This window comes from Periophthalmus magnuspinnatus, chromosome 20 (assembly GCF_009829125.3).
Source record: "Periophthalmus magnuspinnatus isolate fPerMag1 chromosome 20, fPerMag1.2.pri, whole genome shotgun sequence".
In the NCBI taxonomy this organism is placed as follows: Eukaryota; Metazoa; Chordata; class Actinopteri; order Gobiiformes; family Gobiidae; genus Periophthalmus; species Periophthalmus magnuspinnatus.
This window is the reverse complement of record NC_047145.1, coordinates 18119657-18138608: the sequence shown is the minus strand read 5'-3', so window position 1 is coordinate 18138608 and position 18952 is coordinate 18119657. Positions and strand designations below refer to the sequence as shown.

Below are 18952 nucleotides of genomic sequence, written 5' to 3'. Positions count from 1 at the left end.
AGCAGTTACCGGGCGAATTTGAGAGTTTTGAGAGAATTCCGACTGCGAGTGTCATAGCAACCAACGAGCCAATCCGGAGAGAGGCTGTTGAAGTAGGAAGTTACGAAATAGGCACTCGCTCCTTTAACTAGTAGGGAGCGTTGTCAATCAAACCTGTTGCTAACGCTAACAGGAGTGACCTCGGGGAAAGAAGGCGTCTGATTTATCTGTTATTAATGTTCATATCTTGATTTACAAACACAATTGCGAAAAAAAAAGCACCAGGATCATGTAGAGCAAGTTAATATGAACATTTTAAGACCAAAATGACGACTCTGGCAGCAGCAGTTACAGAGAGGTGACAGTTTTTCAATAGAAAGTGAATTGGAGCCAGAGACAATGGAGCCAGCAGCGTGCCCATGCTCATTTCTTGCTAGCAGGTTATGTCCATTTATGTATATAGTCTATGGGTTAAACTAAATTTTATCTGGACTAGACCAGGAATAAACCAGGACTAGAACAGAACCGAACTACATCTACATTTTGACTTATTGGCTGAAACTATTAACAAAAAGAACCAGTGTGAAGTCACGCTAAAATGTGTAACAATATTTTTGATGTTGTAATAATATCTGCTGGATTTTTGTCAATTACGGAGCCAATGAGACTGTTTCCAATGTTAAGTTACAGTAGTTTTAGAAGGAAAAAAAATGACGCTACAGTGATATTACAGTGGATGCCCAAACCAACATGTTTCCCCATTGACACTGCAGGATGTGTCAAAAGCAGAGGACAAATTTCCCTACGGGGGACAATAAACTGTACCATAACCTTAACCAGTCTCATACAGTGAACAGTGTGGACATAATGGTTAGTGTGTTATACGAGTCCACGTAATACTCACTCTCGGTTCTTGTGGTAGCTGCATCTCTTGAGTGGGATCTTGATGACCTGGTCACGCACACCCACATACAGCTCACTGCGGCTGTGCAGGATCAGCAGACTCCGGATCACCTGCCTTTTCCGGGGAGGGAACAACTCAATCTCCTCTAACAGGCAGCTGCCCGTCGACTGGTTCAGAGGGGAGAGCACCTTCCGGATTGTTCCATAATCTACACACAACATAAGCAAATATGGAATTAACGGAAGGAAGTGTAGCATACAGCATTATTACAGCGCATCTAAGCGGAAAAAATACTTACGTTAAATTACTTAGCTGCAAAAAGACCAACTGATGCCATTCTTACTTATGTCATAGTCATGTAAGACTCTCCATGCAACAAAGAAAACCACATGGCAACTGAATACCCAATTTTTTACGTCCTACTTTTGCTTTTCTTCCAAGTAAAACCTCTTCTCAAAGAACCAAGTGCTGAAACCCTTGTCATTGTGAATACTCCTTGACCTTTTTATTTTTAAATCCCCATGTAAGGCAGAGACCCCTGTGGGAATTCGTTATAGGTGCAGCTTTTCTTCCTGAAGTACTTAAACAAACATAATCCATTACACATGTGTCCCTCGGGTGCAGAAAAAGTAATTAGGTGATGTGGGATGCCAGTGGAAAAGGGTGAATTGCTAATGCAGTTGAAAGTTTGCTGGTAAATGGGAAGGTCGGGGAAGTAATGCTGATTTTCTGTACTAACTATAGTTCATCATGGGAGCGTCAAGACATTACAGTGAGGTTAATAGGGACATGCTTCATACAAGTGGACATAACACACACAGACATAACCTCTGTGCTGCAAAGTCACTGAAAAGTTCAAAGGGATTTTATCTTTTTTTCAAATTCCTCTGCATTAAATCAGATCTATGATGCTAAATTGACTTTTCAGAGCTTTTAACCATGTTACAGTGTTTCTCCTTCTCATTTACCCTCTGGAGTTGTTTGTGGAGTGATTCGTGCATGTTTGAGTAATCGTTAATCACTTATTTTCAAGACGCCACATTTCCGTTCAAGCTTTCACTGCCACTGCTCTGTACTTACTTTGTTCTCTAATTTTATTTTCTTAATCGGTGATACGTGTAAGATTCGGCAGTGTCTCGTAATCATTTTGGCACAAATTTAAGAAAAAATCTGCTTCTCGCTCGTGTCATCTGCAGTTATCCATTGGAGGGGCCGACAGCCACACTGCGCTTTTTTGTTGTGACGTTTACCACAACGTGAGCTCCCATTGGGTTTGCTTCTTTTATTGAGTCATTTTAGATGAATATTGCGATTTAAAATGTGCATATTATAACAAAATGATCCATGGACGTCGTAGATTACAACTATACAGCAGACACAAGCACAATATGTCTTCTTTAAACTTTCTTTTTCTCTCCAACTTTCATTTTCGAGCATATGGAAACAAATAATTGATAATCTATTTGTGTTTTGTTAGTGTCTCCAGACCTGTACTTGAAGCAGCAATCTTCTCGTTTAGAGGCAAGAGCTGTATTCACTAATCCACCGCTCCTACATTTCACCCACTGTTACTTAATTTGCTCTGAATTCAAGCAAAACCTCAAGGCAAGCCTCTTTTAAGATATTGCCCCTCAGTTGCAATGGTTAAAGGTCCTATATAAATGCATTATTCATGAATTTTAAAGTGCTTTGTACATCTTACTCTTTGTATTCCCTGCAGTTAGAATGAAACCTGTCCATTATTCTGTGCCTCCAGGCTTTAGCCACCATGATATCTGTAATAAATGCCAGTAGAGGGCGCTGCATTTGGAAGCAGTTTGAATAACGTTTTAAAAAAGAAGAGCTACCAGTTTAAATGATAAATTGCTTAACAGATGCATTTTGAGACCAGATTAGAGAGTGAATCTGGGACTGGACTTTTAAAACGTGGAGGAGCTTCATAAATTATGTGTGAAAGCAAGTCCAGAGAAGTGGGCGGAGATGAGGAGTAGGTGAAAACAGATATTTAAGCATCGAATGCGGGACAATTCGAGATTACTCAAACATGTATGGATCAATTTAAATACAAGTTTGAGTGCGCTAATATTGAGGGAACACCATGATAACATTAAGTTTTTTACATTATATGTTCTCTTTAAAGGGCCTATATTATGTTATTTTCTGATCTATGTTATAATGTTTCCTCATCACAAACAGACATGGAGTTGTGTTTTTCATTCACACATGTTTAACACATAAACCCTGCATATTTAGGCTGAATTCTTCTCTCAAACTGAAAACACTCACAATAGCACAATAGCACACAATAATTCAGATAATTTCAGACCTGGAATTTTCAATCTCTACTGAACTAAAGGTAAAAGGAGCTGTTAACTTGAAAACTAACGCTTCATGACATCACAAAGTAGAACAGAGCATTTTGAGCTTTGGAGATGTAGACAGACTAATAATGCAGGATTACTCAAATATGTGTGAACGAAACAAAACACACCTCCAGGTATGTTTTTGAGGAGGTAACAATATTCTATAATACCTTAAAGCTCACAAGAGTCAATTTTGTGTAATATAGGACCTTTAAAAGCATGCAAAAATATCTAAGCCCTTGGTATGTTTGTAATGAGGAAATTATAACACGATTAAAAGCTCAAAAAGTAATATTTGCCCTTATAGGCCCTTTAAAAAGTTATAATGCCAAGATTCAAAAACATGGAGTTATCCCAATTTAAGTGCCCGCAAACCCCAAAAGTGCTAAAATTCTGTAATTTGGAGCTTTTATTAAGATCTCACTTCTTTTACAGCGGCTGCATCGATCTGGATGTGCCTAAGCGTTAATAACACATGTGATTAGGTACAGTGAGTCCACTCGAGCCACAGTCTTGGCAGAGCTTCTGATCTTTTCATTAGCGTTCGTTGCTTGTCTGGGGAGCGCTGTATGTGGCCAGCCTCACTCTGGCGTCGCATTGATCACAGCCCCCTCAAACAATGAGAGGTTTTTAAACGGAAAATGCCACGCAGAGCACAGCCGAAGCCCAATGCCTTTGTCTGAGAGAGATCCAAAAATAACAGCAGCAGATACAAGGGAAGATGGTGTTGACATTTCCCAGTAGGTGTATGGTACATTAGTGAAGTGGGTCATCCGCATACATAAGCCCTGTATAGTGTCTGTTACATCACACAGCTCTTGTCTAATGTCTTGGAGGCCTTCCCCAGCACTTTGCCTCTATCATGTTGTCACACTTTAGTGATCCAAAGAATAAATGATAAGAAGGAGGGGCAGTGCAAGGAACAATCAGTGCTGCAGTGGATGAAATGGAGGAGGATGGTTAAAAATTCAGCTAAAACTTTTCTGTAATTTTAAACTGAGTTTTAGTATTATCAATCAAGCTAGCCTATTATTTCAGTGTGTCCCATGGAGATGAATCATCTCTTTTTTGAGAAGGACCTGTATAGTGCTAAATCAAACCAAGTGAACCATATAGTGATCAGAATGGTACAGCTGAGTGGCTCGGACTCATAGCAACAAAGGTTCAACTCCCGAACCCCCGGGCCTTTCTGTGCAGAGTTTGCACTTCTGACAGGTTGCCCCAGCGGCATTGATGGATGGGGCCATAGCAGAGGAGAGCATTCAATAAAGTTTACTTTCATCTTATAACCTAAGAACAAGTAACAAAAAATCATTTAGTCAAATAGTTCCACTGCGTATATTTTTGTCACAATTCAAAAACTATTGAATATGGCTACAGATACACATTTGGTATTCTACAGGTAAACAGTGCAGGTGCTTACTGTTACTAAATCAACTACAGAGTGTATCGTAAAGAAGAAATACACATTTTTACAGTGTTCCATACGCCTCTAAGTACTGTAGTACTGCCACCAAGTTAAAAAAAAAAGCACTAAAAGTATCTAGTTACCCTTTATGTTTGACCTGAGCATAAATAAACCAGCTGCCTGTGTCTGACACACGACCGTAGGCTCTTTGCGTGTTTACAAGCAGTGCTTCAGAGAATATGTGATATGTGGTATGTGTGTTGGCATTTGTATGTATTGTATTTGCAGTGCATATGGGGGACAGATGTAGATAAGCAGACTCACACTCCCGTCAGGAGAGGAAGCTTTGATGTCTCCTCTATACTGTTTTTTCTCATTGGGGAGAGACAGATACCCACCTGTGGCCAAGTACGTGACGTGAAACAGCCTTGCACCATGTCCAATCTGTTTCCAACCAGCAGTGACAATAAGACTGACTGAATATATGCATGGAGTTAAAGCCACTTGAATGTAATGAAAAAGTGGACTAAGGAACTGTTAGTTTTATTAATAAAAACTGCTAAAAAAGCAACTAAAAATAAGGTCAATATATTAAAGATGCACACTGTAACTTTTCTGGTGTATGTTTCTCCATGGAGATTTGATTGCAGAGTTTCATTTATCTTGCGTGTATTCAATTGCAGGTGTTTTACTATTAAACAAACACACTCAAAAAGCATGTGTTCTGTGAGCTGGCTTGCCTCTCCACAGATCCAACCTGTAACACGACCTGATTGTACCGTCTGGACACGTGTAATGCTATACTGTGGAACATTCCAGGCACTTCACACCTCACATCTCACATCTATTCAATTACAGGTGTTTTTACTGCTAAACAAATACATTGAAAAGCGTGTATTTTTACTGTAAACCGTCTCTCCACAGCACAGACCTGACCTGTAACTTGACCTGATTGCGCCGCGTACGTGTCTACATTGAGACAGGCGTGTGTAATGCTATACTGTGGAACATTCCAGACATAGGAATGACATCTCCATGGAGGAAAGCTGCATAGCGCTAAATAGAGTTACATTAGCAGACGCCATATACACAGATACACAGAGACACCCACCTGTGGCCAAGTAGATGATGTGAAACAGCGTGTCTTTGCCTTGTACTACATCCACCGCCACATGGGTGAAGCGAACGTTGTCTTCCATAAAGTAGGGCACCGGGACCACGGGCTGGACCACCTCATGCATTAGTAAGAACTTCTGAGCGTCCTGCAGGTTCCTCTCCGTCAGGTTCACGTAGGTGCCGGAGTCAATGGTGCCGCACTGGGGAAGATACGGAGGTAACAAGAGGGCAAAAGTTCAGCAATGCTATTATAGATATATTATAGATACAGATATACTCGGAGGGTGAATGGGCCTTGGTTGGTATGGGGCTGGTATTTTGAAACGCAAGGAAGCCGAGTTTGACAGCACCGAATATAGCCCGCGTGCTTATATTACTTCATCATTCTGTATATAAAACTGATGTAAGGCAAGTTTGGTTACAGCGAGTAGGCTAGAAGCATTTGGAGAGCGCAGGCTATAATCGAAACGGCGTATCTCGCAATGGCAATAAACTTGAATATAGACAACCTGTATTCATTCAAAAGGGAAATATTTGGATACAGTTGCGCAGTTGCTTTTGTACGGCAAATCCAGAATGATACTGTATGTCTCATCTCTCTAGTGTGTATTCTGCATCACGGGTAACGCTCGCTCGTCTCCGCGGAGGTATTTATGCGTAATGTCGTACTATGGAACGCTATAGACGAAGCAATAATATCTCCACGTAGACTAGCTGGTGATCTACCTTGAAACAGAAAAAGTTGCAGTGACTTTAAACGAGTTTTGATGCGTTACTGTCGCTTGTGGACGAAGTTTTGTTACTTTGGCCCGATCTCACAACGCAATGAGTCACCGTTTCGCTGATTCAAACCACTGTCTACATTATCAGTACATTGACTTGTGCTCCAAAGCATTGTAACCTGATTGACAACCAACTTTACTTCAAATATACTGTCCCACTGTTACACCCGGAGCTACAAAATGAAGTCGCTCCATCACAATTTGAGCACATCATAAAAAATGCATTAGATCCACCCACCTCTTTGGTCCATAATATTTAAACACGAGTATTAAAGGTAGATTGAGGTGCACAAAAGGACAGCTTTGACTGAATGCATTAATAAAATCCTTGGCGTTACCTCTGCGATTTTCAGAAAAAAGCTGTAGATTTGGAGGCCACCTGAGATAGAAGACGAGGGACTGAATGATTAACTGAACAAGTCTTTTAAGTCTGCGGTCTCAGTGTGCCAATGCGAACCCTCCCTCGCCTCACGCCCCCCCTCCCTCCATCCTTAAGGCTTTGTAGTCAATACGTGCAGGTTGATGAAAGGCGGGACTGCGCAAGTAGCTATCTCTTTTCATTACATTTCCCTCTCATATGCATATATATTGGCGCCAACTTGTATAATACCTTTAACATCAGCCAATAATTTTAAAAGGTTAGCATGTGCTGTGGGCTTCATTACTAATCTTCATAATAATAATAATAATAATAATAATAATAAAAAAGAGAGATTGCTTTCGGTAAACATGGCAACGTGAATTGAACAAAAGTGCCGCTAACGATAACTTTATTATGAGGGGTTATAAATAGGTGTCATTATTGCATATTAACTTGATTTCTCCGCTGTCTCAAGAGCTGTGTAAAATCTGAAGTCAAAAGTTCAAATTTAATGAGCTGCAAATGTGGGATACACACGTGTGCTGCAACACAATTACACAGGCCAAAACCGCTGTTAAATAAAACAACAATGGGATTTTAGCGGTGGCTCTTTAAGTGCGCTGTGGCCCCACTGTGCGGTTTCACTGTGACTGTGGTCAGAGGCAGCAGCATTAAACACAAGTGGAATACAAAATTAACAGCAGACAACTATCTGTTACTGCACTGAGCAAAAAGGATTATGTCTCAAGTGTGATATGAAAAACTCTGTGCCACTGCATTAGTTTTCAAATGAACGGCTTCTTCAAAATGCCTGAAAATGTTTTAAAAAAAAGTCTATATACGATCTGCATTTATTTATTACACCTGGAATGTTACACAAAATGGCATTAAACATATCTATCTCCATGGAGGCAGATGACGTGACCAGGCCAAGTCCCTAGCTGCATCTGTTGAGAGGTGACTCGCTTTAAGAGTGCAAGTTTTTTGTTATGAAACGCCTCTAATTAAATAAATGCAAATGTTTAAAAGGTCTTATATTAACAACATGGACGATTGTGAGCTGTAAAACATGTTATAATGCGGTTACCTCATCAAACAACAGACCTGGAGTTGTGTTTTGTTTCATTCACACATGTTTGAGTAACCCTGCATTAATAGTTTGTCTACATCTCTAAAGCTCAAAATGCTCCGTTCTACCTTGTGATGTCATGAAGTGGTAGTTCTCAAGTTAACAGCTACACTTTAGCTTTTTTTTAGTAGAGATCAACAAGTCTAAGGCAGAAATCATCCAAATGATTCTAGTGAAAATGTATAGAGTTTACAAACACAGTGGAGCACTTCCTGTGTTACCACATGATGACATCACAAGGTGGAACAGAGTGTTTTCCATTTAAGAGAAGAACTCAGCCTAAATATGCAGTGTTAGTGTGTTAAACATGTGTGAATGAAACAAAACACACCACCAGGTCTGTTTGCGATGAGGAAACAACATTATAACAGATATTACACTGTTAAACATCTCCATGGAGACGCACTCCCCGCCAGAAAACTTGCATAGTGCAACTTTAAATTAGTGGAAGTGCAGAAAATATTAAGCGAGAAAAGTGGACAAGCATTATTATTATTATTATATCGCCTGCTATTGTCTGCTCCAGGGCAAGTGTGGCTACCTACCAACCATCTAAACGAGCACCAGAGTCGCTGAATAATGCATGAAATTATGAAGCCGCTTTAATTAACCGCTAAAGCTTCATATAACAAAGACATTATTAGCATTATTAATCAAGATCAAAACTGTAATCGCTCGACAGTTTATTTCACTATGTACAAAATGGCCGCCCACATACCGCACTGGATAAACTGAAGAAATAAAGACTTTAAATATATTATCTTAAGTTATCTAGTCTGAAATGAGCGGCGACCGTACACAGCCCATAACTTAGACCGACAGAGGCTGGTAGTAACAGCGAGTTGCTAATTACTGAGCGGGATGGATTTTGAGGAGTTAAAAGGCTTCAAATGCAGTGAGTTTTGCGCAACAGAAACAATAGAATCGATGTTTTTTTCCTAGCGGTTTGTCTTTGTATATTTTTGTTCGCTTAAATTACGAACGTGATGAAACTAAACCTTACGCCTTTTCACTCTTACTTTTCAATCCAGTTCAAAAGTAGAAAGTACTGATACCTGCTCTCAAATGCGAAGTAATGAAGTAAAAGTAATCGACAATTTATGTGACTATGTACAAAATGGCCGCCCACTTCCCACGCTGAAGAAATAAAGACTTTAAACATATTATCTTAAGTTATCTGGACTGAAATGAGCGGTGACCGTACACAGCCCATAACTTAGAGCGACAGAGGCTCGTAGTAGCAGCGACTTGCTAATAAGGTAGCGGGCTCCACACAGATCAATGTGGAGCCTTCTCTGCAATGACAGATGAGATTCACAGTGGGTTTCCCCGGGACAAGCCACGGCTCAGTGCGTCCACCACACAAGGAGATGGGAAATTAAAGCCCCCGAGGATGGTGCTCGACAATACCTTTGGCTCTATATCTTCACCTGCGCGACTGGACATAACATATGCATGAGCTTTACCACTGGGAGCCTGTCCTTGTGTTGTATTTGTGGGCTAACTTTTTGAGCAGAGAATGCAGTAGGAGATGGATGTGCGGTGGCCGTGGTACAGTCAAGGTGGGGGACGGTGGGACCATTTGGACGAGGGCCTACGGAGCACTCAGCTGGCTCTCTCGCTCTCTCATTATCGTCAGCAGCTTTTTACTCTGTCAGGAGCATGAGAGCCGCACCAAAATAGTCCTGTTTACTACCGGGTTTTATCAAAATGCGTTTTGTTTGCCTCCTACGTATCAATATTGCTGCATAGTGAAGGTGGAACTCTACCTTATACTCGCAGACATGTTCTATTGAAAATTACATTGTATAAAAAAGACTTACAGATGAAATAACTACAGTAAACTACCAACCTGTGTCTCTCCTTCATAAAGTGTAATGTAAATGTAGAAGTTTGTGACAAAATAGATGGAATTTATACAGTGCAAACTTGTAAGAAAGAGCCATGCGAGTCAATATATGTGACACTTTAGGATGATGGGCTGTCCTTTGTCGTCTAAAGATGCTTTTCTTAAGTTGTGCTAGTGGAAAAAAAATGCGTGCATGTGAATACTAGCAATATGCCAAAGGATTTAAGAGAGCGCGAAAAGAAATAGATTTATACTGACTTTGTCCTTTCCTGGTTTAAAAATCATTATCCCAGATTTAAGTACAAATTAAAGGGTGGATTTTATCATTCTAAGGCTCAATTTACTTCACTGGAAATTGTTACTAGTGCTTATTACTATATTAATATTACTACTACTGCTACTACTTTTATTGCTGCTGCTGTATACTATAGTAAAATTGATTTTGATTTTGTTCAACAGAGCAAATTGCTATTTTTCCTAACTGTTTTTCTTTGTATATTTGTGTTTGTCCAAATTTCAAACTATCAACGTGTTAACAATAAACTCTCAGCTTTTTTTCAACAGGTCTCAAATAATTATAAACCAACCAGTACAACTGTTATTTGGAAAAAAACAAAAAACAAACAAGATACCTGCTCTCAAATATAATGAAGTTGAAAGCATGCATTTTCAAATCTACTTAAGTATACCTAAAATATATACTTTAGCAAAAAACAAAGAAAACAATAACAAAACAAAAAACATTAATCAAAGTTTTGGGTTAAGTTTTACTCAGTCATTCAGTGGATCATGTTTTAGAAGTGGAAATCCCATGATATTTACCATCCATTCGTTTCCAGTGCAGTTTATCTTACTGTGTAATTACAGAGTATGTCCGATAACCTACAGCACAGGTAACACAATCTTACACACACATGAACATGACTCAGAGCCGAGATAAACCCAGGAGGATCAATCTATAGAGTTTAAATAAATGAAGGACTTCTCCGCTGTCAGACGCAGAATTAAGCTCTCGATCAATGGCAAGTATAGTGTTCAGTCGTCATAATTATACCTATTTGGAAGCCATCAATAACCGTGTTTGGTTGTTTACTTTGATATGATTCCTGGGGCTTTGCTGTGTGCGCATACGTGTAGGTGTCTGCAGACAGCACATAAATCCTGCCTGGTAAATCTAATCCCACTACATTGACAAATACTTGATGAAGATGTCACTGAAAGCCAGATAAAGTGCGCACCGGTCCAGTGGCGAGGAGCAGCCATTGTGAGCGCGGCGTCTTTAAAGAGGAGATAGGGAGGAAGAGGGGAACAGATAGCGGCTTATCCTCGAGTCAAAGAGGGGGAATATATGGCAGGCTATTGAATACAGCTAATGCTACGTGGAGAAAAACAGGAGACGTCATGGTTACAAAGTGGAAAAATAATACAATGATTCAGAAATGCAGCTAAAGGTAATTACTTTAACAGTAGAGGTTTATAATTAGTTTTCTCATCACAAACAGAGCTGGAGTTGTGTTTAGTTTTACTCACACGTGTTTAACAAATCACAATCCTGCATATTTAGGCTGAGATCATCTCTAAAACAGAAAACAGGATTACGCAAACAAACAAAACGCAACTCCAGGTATGTTTTTAATGAGGTAAAAACATTATAACATGTATAAAAGCTCACTTGAGTCAGTCTTGCGTAATATAAGACCTTTAGCCCAAAGAGAGAAGCTCATTCTGATTTCTGATTGGATAATCTGATGTAGAACGAAAACACAATATTGTAAGTAAACACAATCAGTAGTTACAATGTTTTTATGATGGCGAAGTCAACACTGCAGTTGTTTTCAGTCAGATTAATATTTGATTAGAACAGGATTAATTCTTATGTGAGGATATAGATACAACCAGTCAGAAGTTTACACACACCATTTCATTCAGTATTTGTTTTTTTTTTTTTACTTTTATGACTTTTTACATTTTATATACACACAAAGGACATCAAATATATGAAGCAAGATGTATGGAATTATGTAGTAAAGAATAAAATGTAAATAACTCTACTAAATTATATATCATGCTTCTGTATGTATCTAAAATGTATAAAGTAGTAAAAAAAAAAAAACTGACTGACTGGTAGTGTACTACTTTGATTGACGTGTAACAACGTCAATCAAAAAAGTGAAATAACTCCTAAATATTTTTCGATCAAGCAAAGGGTGGATACTTTAAGGATTTGAATATAAAATATAAAAACATATTTATTAGAATTTTTTAAACTTTTTTTTTCTTTGCTGCATAATTCCATATATCTTACTTCATATATCTGATGTCTTCTGTATGTATCTAAAATGTAGAAAGTACTAAAAAAATAAATAAATAAATAAATAAAAAAACAATGAATGACTCCAAACTTTTGACCAGTAGTGTACATATTTAAACAATATCAAAAAAGTGAGAAAAAAAACAACCAAAAAACTAAATATTTTCCGATAAAGCTAAGGGTGGATACTTTAAGGATTTGAATATAAAAACAGATTTTTTTTTCCTTATTTTTCTTTGCTGCATAATTCCATATATCTTACTTCATATACCTGATGTCTTCTGTATGTATCTAAAATGTAGAAACCAAAAAAACAAACAAAAAAAGAAAAAGTAACAAAAAAAAACAAAAAAAAAAAAACAAAAAAACTCCAAACTTTTGACCAGTAGTGTACATGTTTAAACAACATCAAAAAAGTGAAAAAACAAAACAAAACTCTATTAAATATTTTTTGACAAAGCAAAGGGTGGATACTTTGAGGATTTGAACACAAAATATGAAAACATATTTAGCAGATTTTTTTTTTTTTTAACTTTTTTTTTCCTTTACTACATATTTCCATGTCTTACTTCATATATTTGATCTATCTGTATCTAAAAAGTAGAAAAATAACGAAAAAGCGTTGAATGAGAGGGTGAGTCCAAACTTTTGACTGGCAGTGTATATAATAATAGTGTAGTTGAGTTTGTAACAAAGTCTGTAATATATGGCCAAAGATATTACATTTATTAACTCCAAATGACCAAAGATATTACATTTACTAACTCCAAATGCCACTTGCTAATTTGACCAAAACATATCCACGGTGGAAAGCACATGAATCTCAAGTCCATAATGTACTTTGAAATCCTCTCCCTTGTAGCAGACTATGAGGATTAGCTCTGTCGTTATCTCCAATAAGCCCGCTATGACGAGAGCCACTCTGCACTAACACACACTCCCAGACACGAATAAGGTGTTTTTATATCTCTGGGTTTTAGGACGGAGCATAAACACAGAGTGCCTGTTTTGAGAAACAAGTGCGGTTTATGAGAGGGCCTCCAGCTGACTGTAGAACCCGATGAGCCATATTAAAAATAATGCCGGCACTATTGTAAAACTGACTGGATTTTTACAGCGAGTGGTGCTTAATGTCTGTATTTATGTGCAGATGGAGGTGACTGAGGAGAGAGTGAATTAAAAGGAATTAGAGGCTTACTGGGTTTGGAGACAAGGCTCAAATGGGCTAAGCTTATATTGATGCGGGAATTCAAACCAGGTAAGCGTTCATCCAAAACCACACACTGCTCTGTCGTTTTTATTCACAATATAATTCCATACGGGCGTAATTATTCTTTAGCACTTAATGGGCACTCATTAGCGAGGCGGACATCTTGTAAACAATTGTGACTATTCAAACCCAAATCCAGGACATGTGAGCTCAGTTTGAATAAAAGTCATTGAGATAGTGTTTTGTTTCATTCACACATGTTTGAGCTTTACTTTATTATTAGTCTGTCTATATCTCCATAGCTTGAAATGCTCTGTTCCACCTTGTGATGTCATGAAGTGGTAGTTTCCAAGTTAACAGCTACATTTTACCTTTTGTTTTTGTACATATTGGCAATTCCAGGGCTGAAATTATCCAAATGATTCTAGTGAAGGTGAGTTTAGTTTAAAAACACACTGTACCACATGACATCACGAGGTGGAACAGTGTTTTTTTCCACTTAAGACAAGAACTCAGCTTAAATATGCAAGAATTGTGTGTTAAACATGTGTGAATGAAACAAAACACAACTCCAGGTGTGTTTTTATGAGGAAACAATCAGAAAATAGTGTAATACGAGCCCTTTAAAACTGACCTGGACATTTAACCCACATCCTCCTTGACGGCTTCTCCACCGCCAAGTACTTCCTGAAATCTTTTTATATTAAAGGTTCACTAAGTAACATTTTTGAATGACTTGTTTCCATGGAGATGTTACTAATTAGACTGGATTAAAGTAGGAACCTTTGGAGAGGCAGCCCCGCTTACTGTAAGAATGGATGTTTTTCAGTGAGCAGTAAAAAACACCGAATGCAAGATAGATTTACATTTAATGCCACACTGAGAAACATTCCAGGTAAATCCATAACATCTCTATGGATACATGGAGATTTTAAAATGAAGCTGCATAGTACACCTGGCATTATTACATTCTGACTCATTTATTTAAAGGGCACATATTGCGTCATTTTTTAAATATATGTTATAATGTTTTTATCCTCATCGCAAACAAACCTGGTGTTGTGTTTTGTTTCATTCACACAAGTTTAACACACAAACCCTGCACATTTAGGCTGAGTTAGAAAACACTCCACCTTGTTCCACCTTGTGATGTCATGTGGTAATACAGGAAGATGATTTAAATCTCACAAGAGTCACTTTTGCGTAGCGTAGGACCTTTAAGTTTAATATTTTGATCTATATAATGTAATATTTGAAGATGGATGGGTACACTTAAGGTCTGTCAGTGTAGTGTTGTATGTGCAGTGTATTTTTACCTGGAAGTCGGGGTTGGGGTTGGGGTAGGGCAGCCACGCTGATCGGGAGTTCTCCTGGTACTTGAAGGGTCCATTAAAGGAGTGGGATATGGCACTGAGATTGAAGGCACACACAGCAGACGCCGCTATGCTGTTCCTGTTAACAGCAACAAAACAAGACCAGAGGAGGAAGAGGAGGAAGAGGAGGAAGAGGAGAAGGGAGAGGATTACAGTGTGTCCGACAGTCTGGCCAGTGTCACCTATTATATAAACACTACTGCCACAGACAACAGAACTACCAAGATGCCAATGGAGGTGGGCGATCAATATAAGATACAAGATGAGATTGAGATCGCAATGTAGGTTTACTATAAAACTGTTTGTGTAGTTTATTCTTTATATCCATATGAACCTTTTGAGAGTATATGGACCTGGGCAATTTGTCTGACTGATTTATTTTCTCAAAATCTATTCTGCAAAATTGACTTTTCAGAGTTTTTAACCATGTTAAAAGGTGTTTCTCCTTTTCGTCTTCCCTCTCAAAGTTGTTTTTGGAGCGATTCGTGCATGTTTGAGTAAACTTTAATCGTTATTTTCAAGCCGATCAATCTCCATATTCACCCACACCAGCATACTCCGACTGTGACGTGCTTACTTTGTTCTTCAGTTTTATTTTCTTAATCAGTGATACACGCAGGATTTTGCCGTCGTGTTGTCATTTTCGTACAAATGGAAAAAAAAATCTGTTACTCTGTCCCTGTGTTTCTGTGCTGTCTTTCCCCCTCCCTTCTCCATCCTGGCCTGGAACTGGGCGGAGACTCTGGCACCACCTGCTACACACCTGCAGCCCATGAGCAATCAAGCCTACACCTCGGAATAAAAAGGGACTGAGGATCCTACACACTCTGCCAGATCTTCAGTGTATCCTCAGTGGTACATTTCTGGTTGGCTCAGTCTAGTTTTTGTGATTCTGGTCTTAGTACTCAGCTTGTTTTTCTCTTTTTTTTAACAGATGCCGTTTCTTGGACCCCACCCTGCACCTCCGCCTCCGACCCAGCTCTCCACAACCGACACGAACACCTCAGCCTCCGACTCAACTCAACCTCAAACTTTTACCCCAAGTCCGTATCTTTGATTCCCCAGATGTTACGACATGGTAAACAACATCTGTAGATTTGGCATGTGGAGTTTGAGTTCATGTGGATGAAAACTTAGGACTACATAGGTTTCATACACACTCCCTTAGTGGTCCAATTTTATGTATTATAGGGGGCGCTATATCTCTAGTGTACTCTGCGGCTATTCATAGGAGGGGCCGACAGCTCCCATTGGGCACCGCAGATTTTCTAACAGGACAGCAGACTTCTTAAGACTTCATAAATTATAACTATAGAGCAGACACAAGCACAAATGGTCTTTTTTTTTATTATTCAAAATCTGAATACCTCATATCCAAAAATGTCTAAAAGCTGTTGATGGCAGTTCATTAAACTAAACATACTCTTTAATCTAATATAGTCTAAAGTGTCTGCACTTTTGAGGTTAATTGCAAAGTCTATTCACTTTTTATGTGATACTTTAATCTAAACCAAGGTAATTTTGTCAGATTTCAGAAAGCAATCAGATTATAGTTATTAGGAGAATCTGAACATGACAAGGTGAGTTATTCCTTTTTGTCAATAGCAAATAGAAATCATTATTATGGTATAAATCTTACATCGGAGTCCGATTCCACTGTACTCTGTGTCTGATTAAATGCACAGGTTCTGCACTAAAACACAGCTTTGTCTTTTGAAACTGTCACTTTCAACAGGTCGCATCTGTCCTCATCCCCAAGTAAAGAATGAGAGAACTCCTCTTCAAAGCCTGAGACTCCAACTTGAAGTGAGTTATAATCTACCTCTGGTGTTCATTAAAATGCGAGCCTGCGGGGCGAATGTTTCTGATTTCAAACGATTATTTTCAACAACGTCAAAGCCTGGACCATAAAGACTAGATTACTCTGCTGATGTGGTATTGCAGATTATAAAAGGTGACTTTGAACAGAGTGTGTTAAATGTCCCATTTTTTTTTTTTTTACATTTTTATAATTATTCATCATTAATTATTTATGAATAAAAGACATTTATTGTAAGTCAGACGGGCTCGGATCTCCTTCTATTTTCTTCTAGCATTACCAGGAGCGGGGGCAGCCATTTTTGGTGGGAGGAGCCTATTTACAATGGAGCGTACCCCCCACCCCCTACCATGTTTGAGTCGCTCTTTTAAACCACTTTAAATGTAGTTATCCCTCTGCAGTTCTTTATAAAACCTAATATGGATTTCATTTGTATTGTTTTATTTTATTTTTGGTTGCCATTTGAGCATTTTTAGATTGGATATGCCGTGAAAGTAGGGCAAAAATCTATGGGGGGGCTAAGGGGGTGCATTGGCCATTCAAGGGGAAGCCATTGCCCCTTTCAGCCCCCCCTGTGACGCCGCCCCTGGCCATTACTCACCCTTTGGATTCTCAAAGACCACCTGCGTTACATTCATATTTAATTATTTTCTATATTTTTTGGGTTACTTTGACATACTTTTATCCTGCGTAGCAAAAGATGAAGTGTTTGTTTGCATGTTACAGTCTCAATGCATCAAACAGCTTCTTAATAAACCCCAAATATGAATATGATAAATACATTTGGGGGCGGTGTAAGTGTAAACAACTTTATCACACAATTTCGAACTGAGAGCGTCGTGTGAAATGTCAAGTGTCAAGTAAATGCAGATTGCTGTCACCGAGCCTGGCAACGTCAAAAACGCTGAATTAAACATGAGCCCGTTCCTTTGGTAAATTAGGAACAGCACAGCAAATGCATATACTTTACAAATAAGTGACATATAGTGAGAAAGACACACGTATAAGAGGGATTTTTTTACTGCGAGAAACCAAAACCTTTGAATAAACTCATTATTGCTTTAATTTTTAATGGAAGAAATTAAGAAAGTATTACTCATGTTGCCGGATATTACGAGTTTTGCGCAAATAACCAAGCTTGGTCATTAGCAGCCCCTTCCTGTCGTTGGGTAACACACTTGAACTGTACTTGTCTCCAGTTTCTATGGTGCTGCTTGGGTAATTCTGCGTTTTGGGTTAAGAGTGAATGAGTTCAGATGTTCGCAAGTTTCTTCATGATAAGGCAGTAATAAAAAGCAGAAGGTTCAAATAATTGTGAAGCATCAGACAATTTTGCTTGGTACATTCCAGGCCAGTGCTTTTCAACCTTTTTCGGCACAGTTTTGCCGTTTCTAAAGATGCTGCAGCACACCAAACACTGAAACTTTATCGAATTATCCCAATTTCAGCAAAAAACTGTGTAAATAATGCTCATGTCAGTCACTGTGGCGTTAGGTTTAGGGATTTTTGTGTCTTTTTCAGGACACTCCCAAATATTACATCAACTATAGCAAAAGACGAAGTTGGACTGAGGGATTACACAGACATTACAGTAACTAACTTTGTGAACTAGTTAACTCAAATTGGCCATTTTTCCAAGGTATATCTGGCGATCCCTTAAGGTGCACTGGTTAATGTCTCTCCCCACGCTACACCCCTTTTCTCACTGTCTAAAAAAGCCTACAGCTAAATTATTTAACACTAAAAAAACACTGTGACATAGCATACATGCGTGAAAAAGTAATGCAAACACACCAAATATGTATTTTTCTTGCACTAAATTAGATTTGTAGCCTCGCGCTGCAAGCTGGATACTGTCGAGGTTTGAGCTTTCAAACTGAATCCATCTTATACAGCTCCCGGGTAATCCACTCCAGTCCACACAACTTTGGTCCACAGCAGAAAGCGTATATATTTTCAGACAAAAACAAGGTAAGAAATAGTGGGTATGAGGCTACGAATTAATTTAGCTCAAAAGCAAATTGGCTACTGTCACTTTAAATGGCGTTAATGTGATTGACGGAGATTCAGGAGCACGACCACGCCTCAACCACACCTTTAATTACCCAGAAGTCGTATTTACACAAGCTTAACCTGGCAACACGGTCTGTCTCTGTTTTCTCGACCGTTTCCTCCCACTCTGCGTCTCTTGTTCATCTTTCACCTCGAAGATTTCAACATGTACAGGGGGGGGTCTCCATATCTCCATATCTGTGTCTCCATATCTGTCCATATCATCAATAAATATCATTGTTTTTGCTAGTGAAACAACGATAATGAACCGTCTTGCGCTGATAGTTTTCCACTGC

The 18952-nt window shown here is 38.8% G+C and overlaps 1 protein-coding gene across 1 annotated transcript in view; it reads right to left on the bottom strand.

The window, feature by feature from the left end:
- sema5a (sema domain, seven thrombospondin repeats (type 1 and type 1-like), transmembrane domain (TM) and short cytoplasmic domain, (semaphorin) 5A) overlaps nt 1-18952 on the bottom strand; it is a 234231-nt gene that overhangs the window by 95223 nt on the left and 120056 nt on the right. Inside the window, exons 9-11 of the mRNA XM_033985975.2 lie at nt 14729-14864; nt 5766-5970; nt 884-1091 (exon numbers count right to left, since the gene is read on the bottom strand). Of these exons, the coding sequence (XP_033841866.1) occupies nt 884-1091; nt 5766-5970; nt 14729-14864 (549 nt within the window). The remainder of the gene's footprint in view (nt 1-883; nt 1092-5765; nt 5971-14728; nt 14865-18952) is intronic.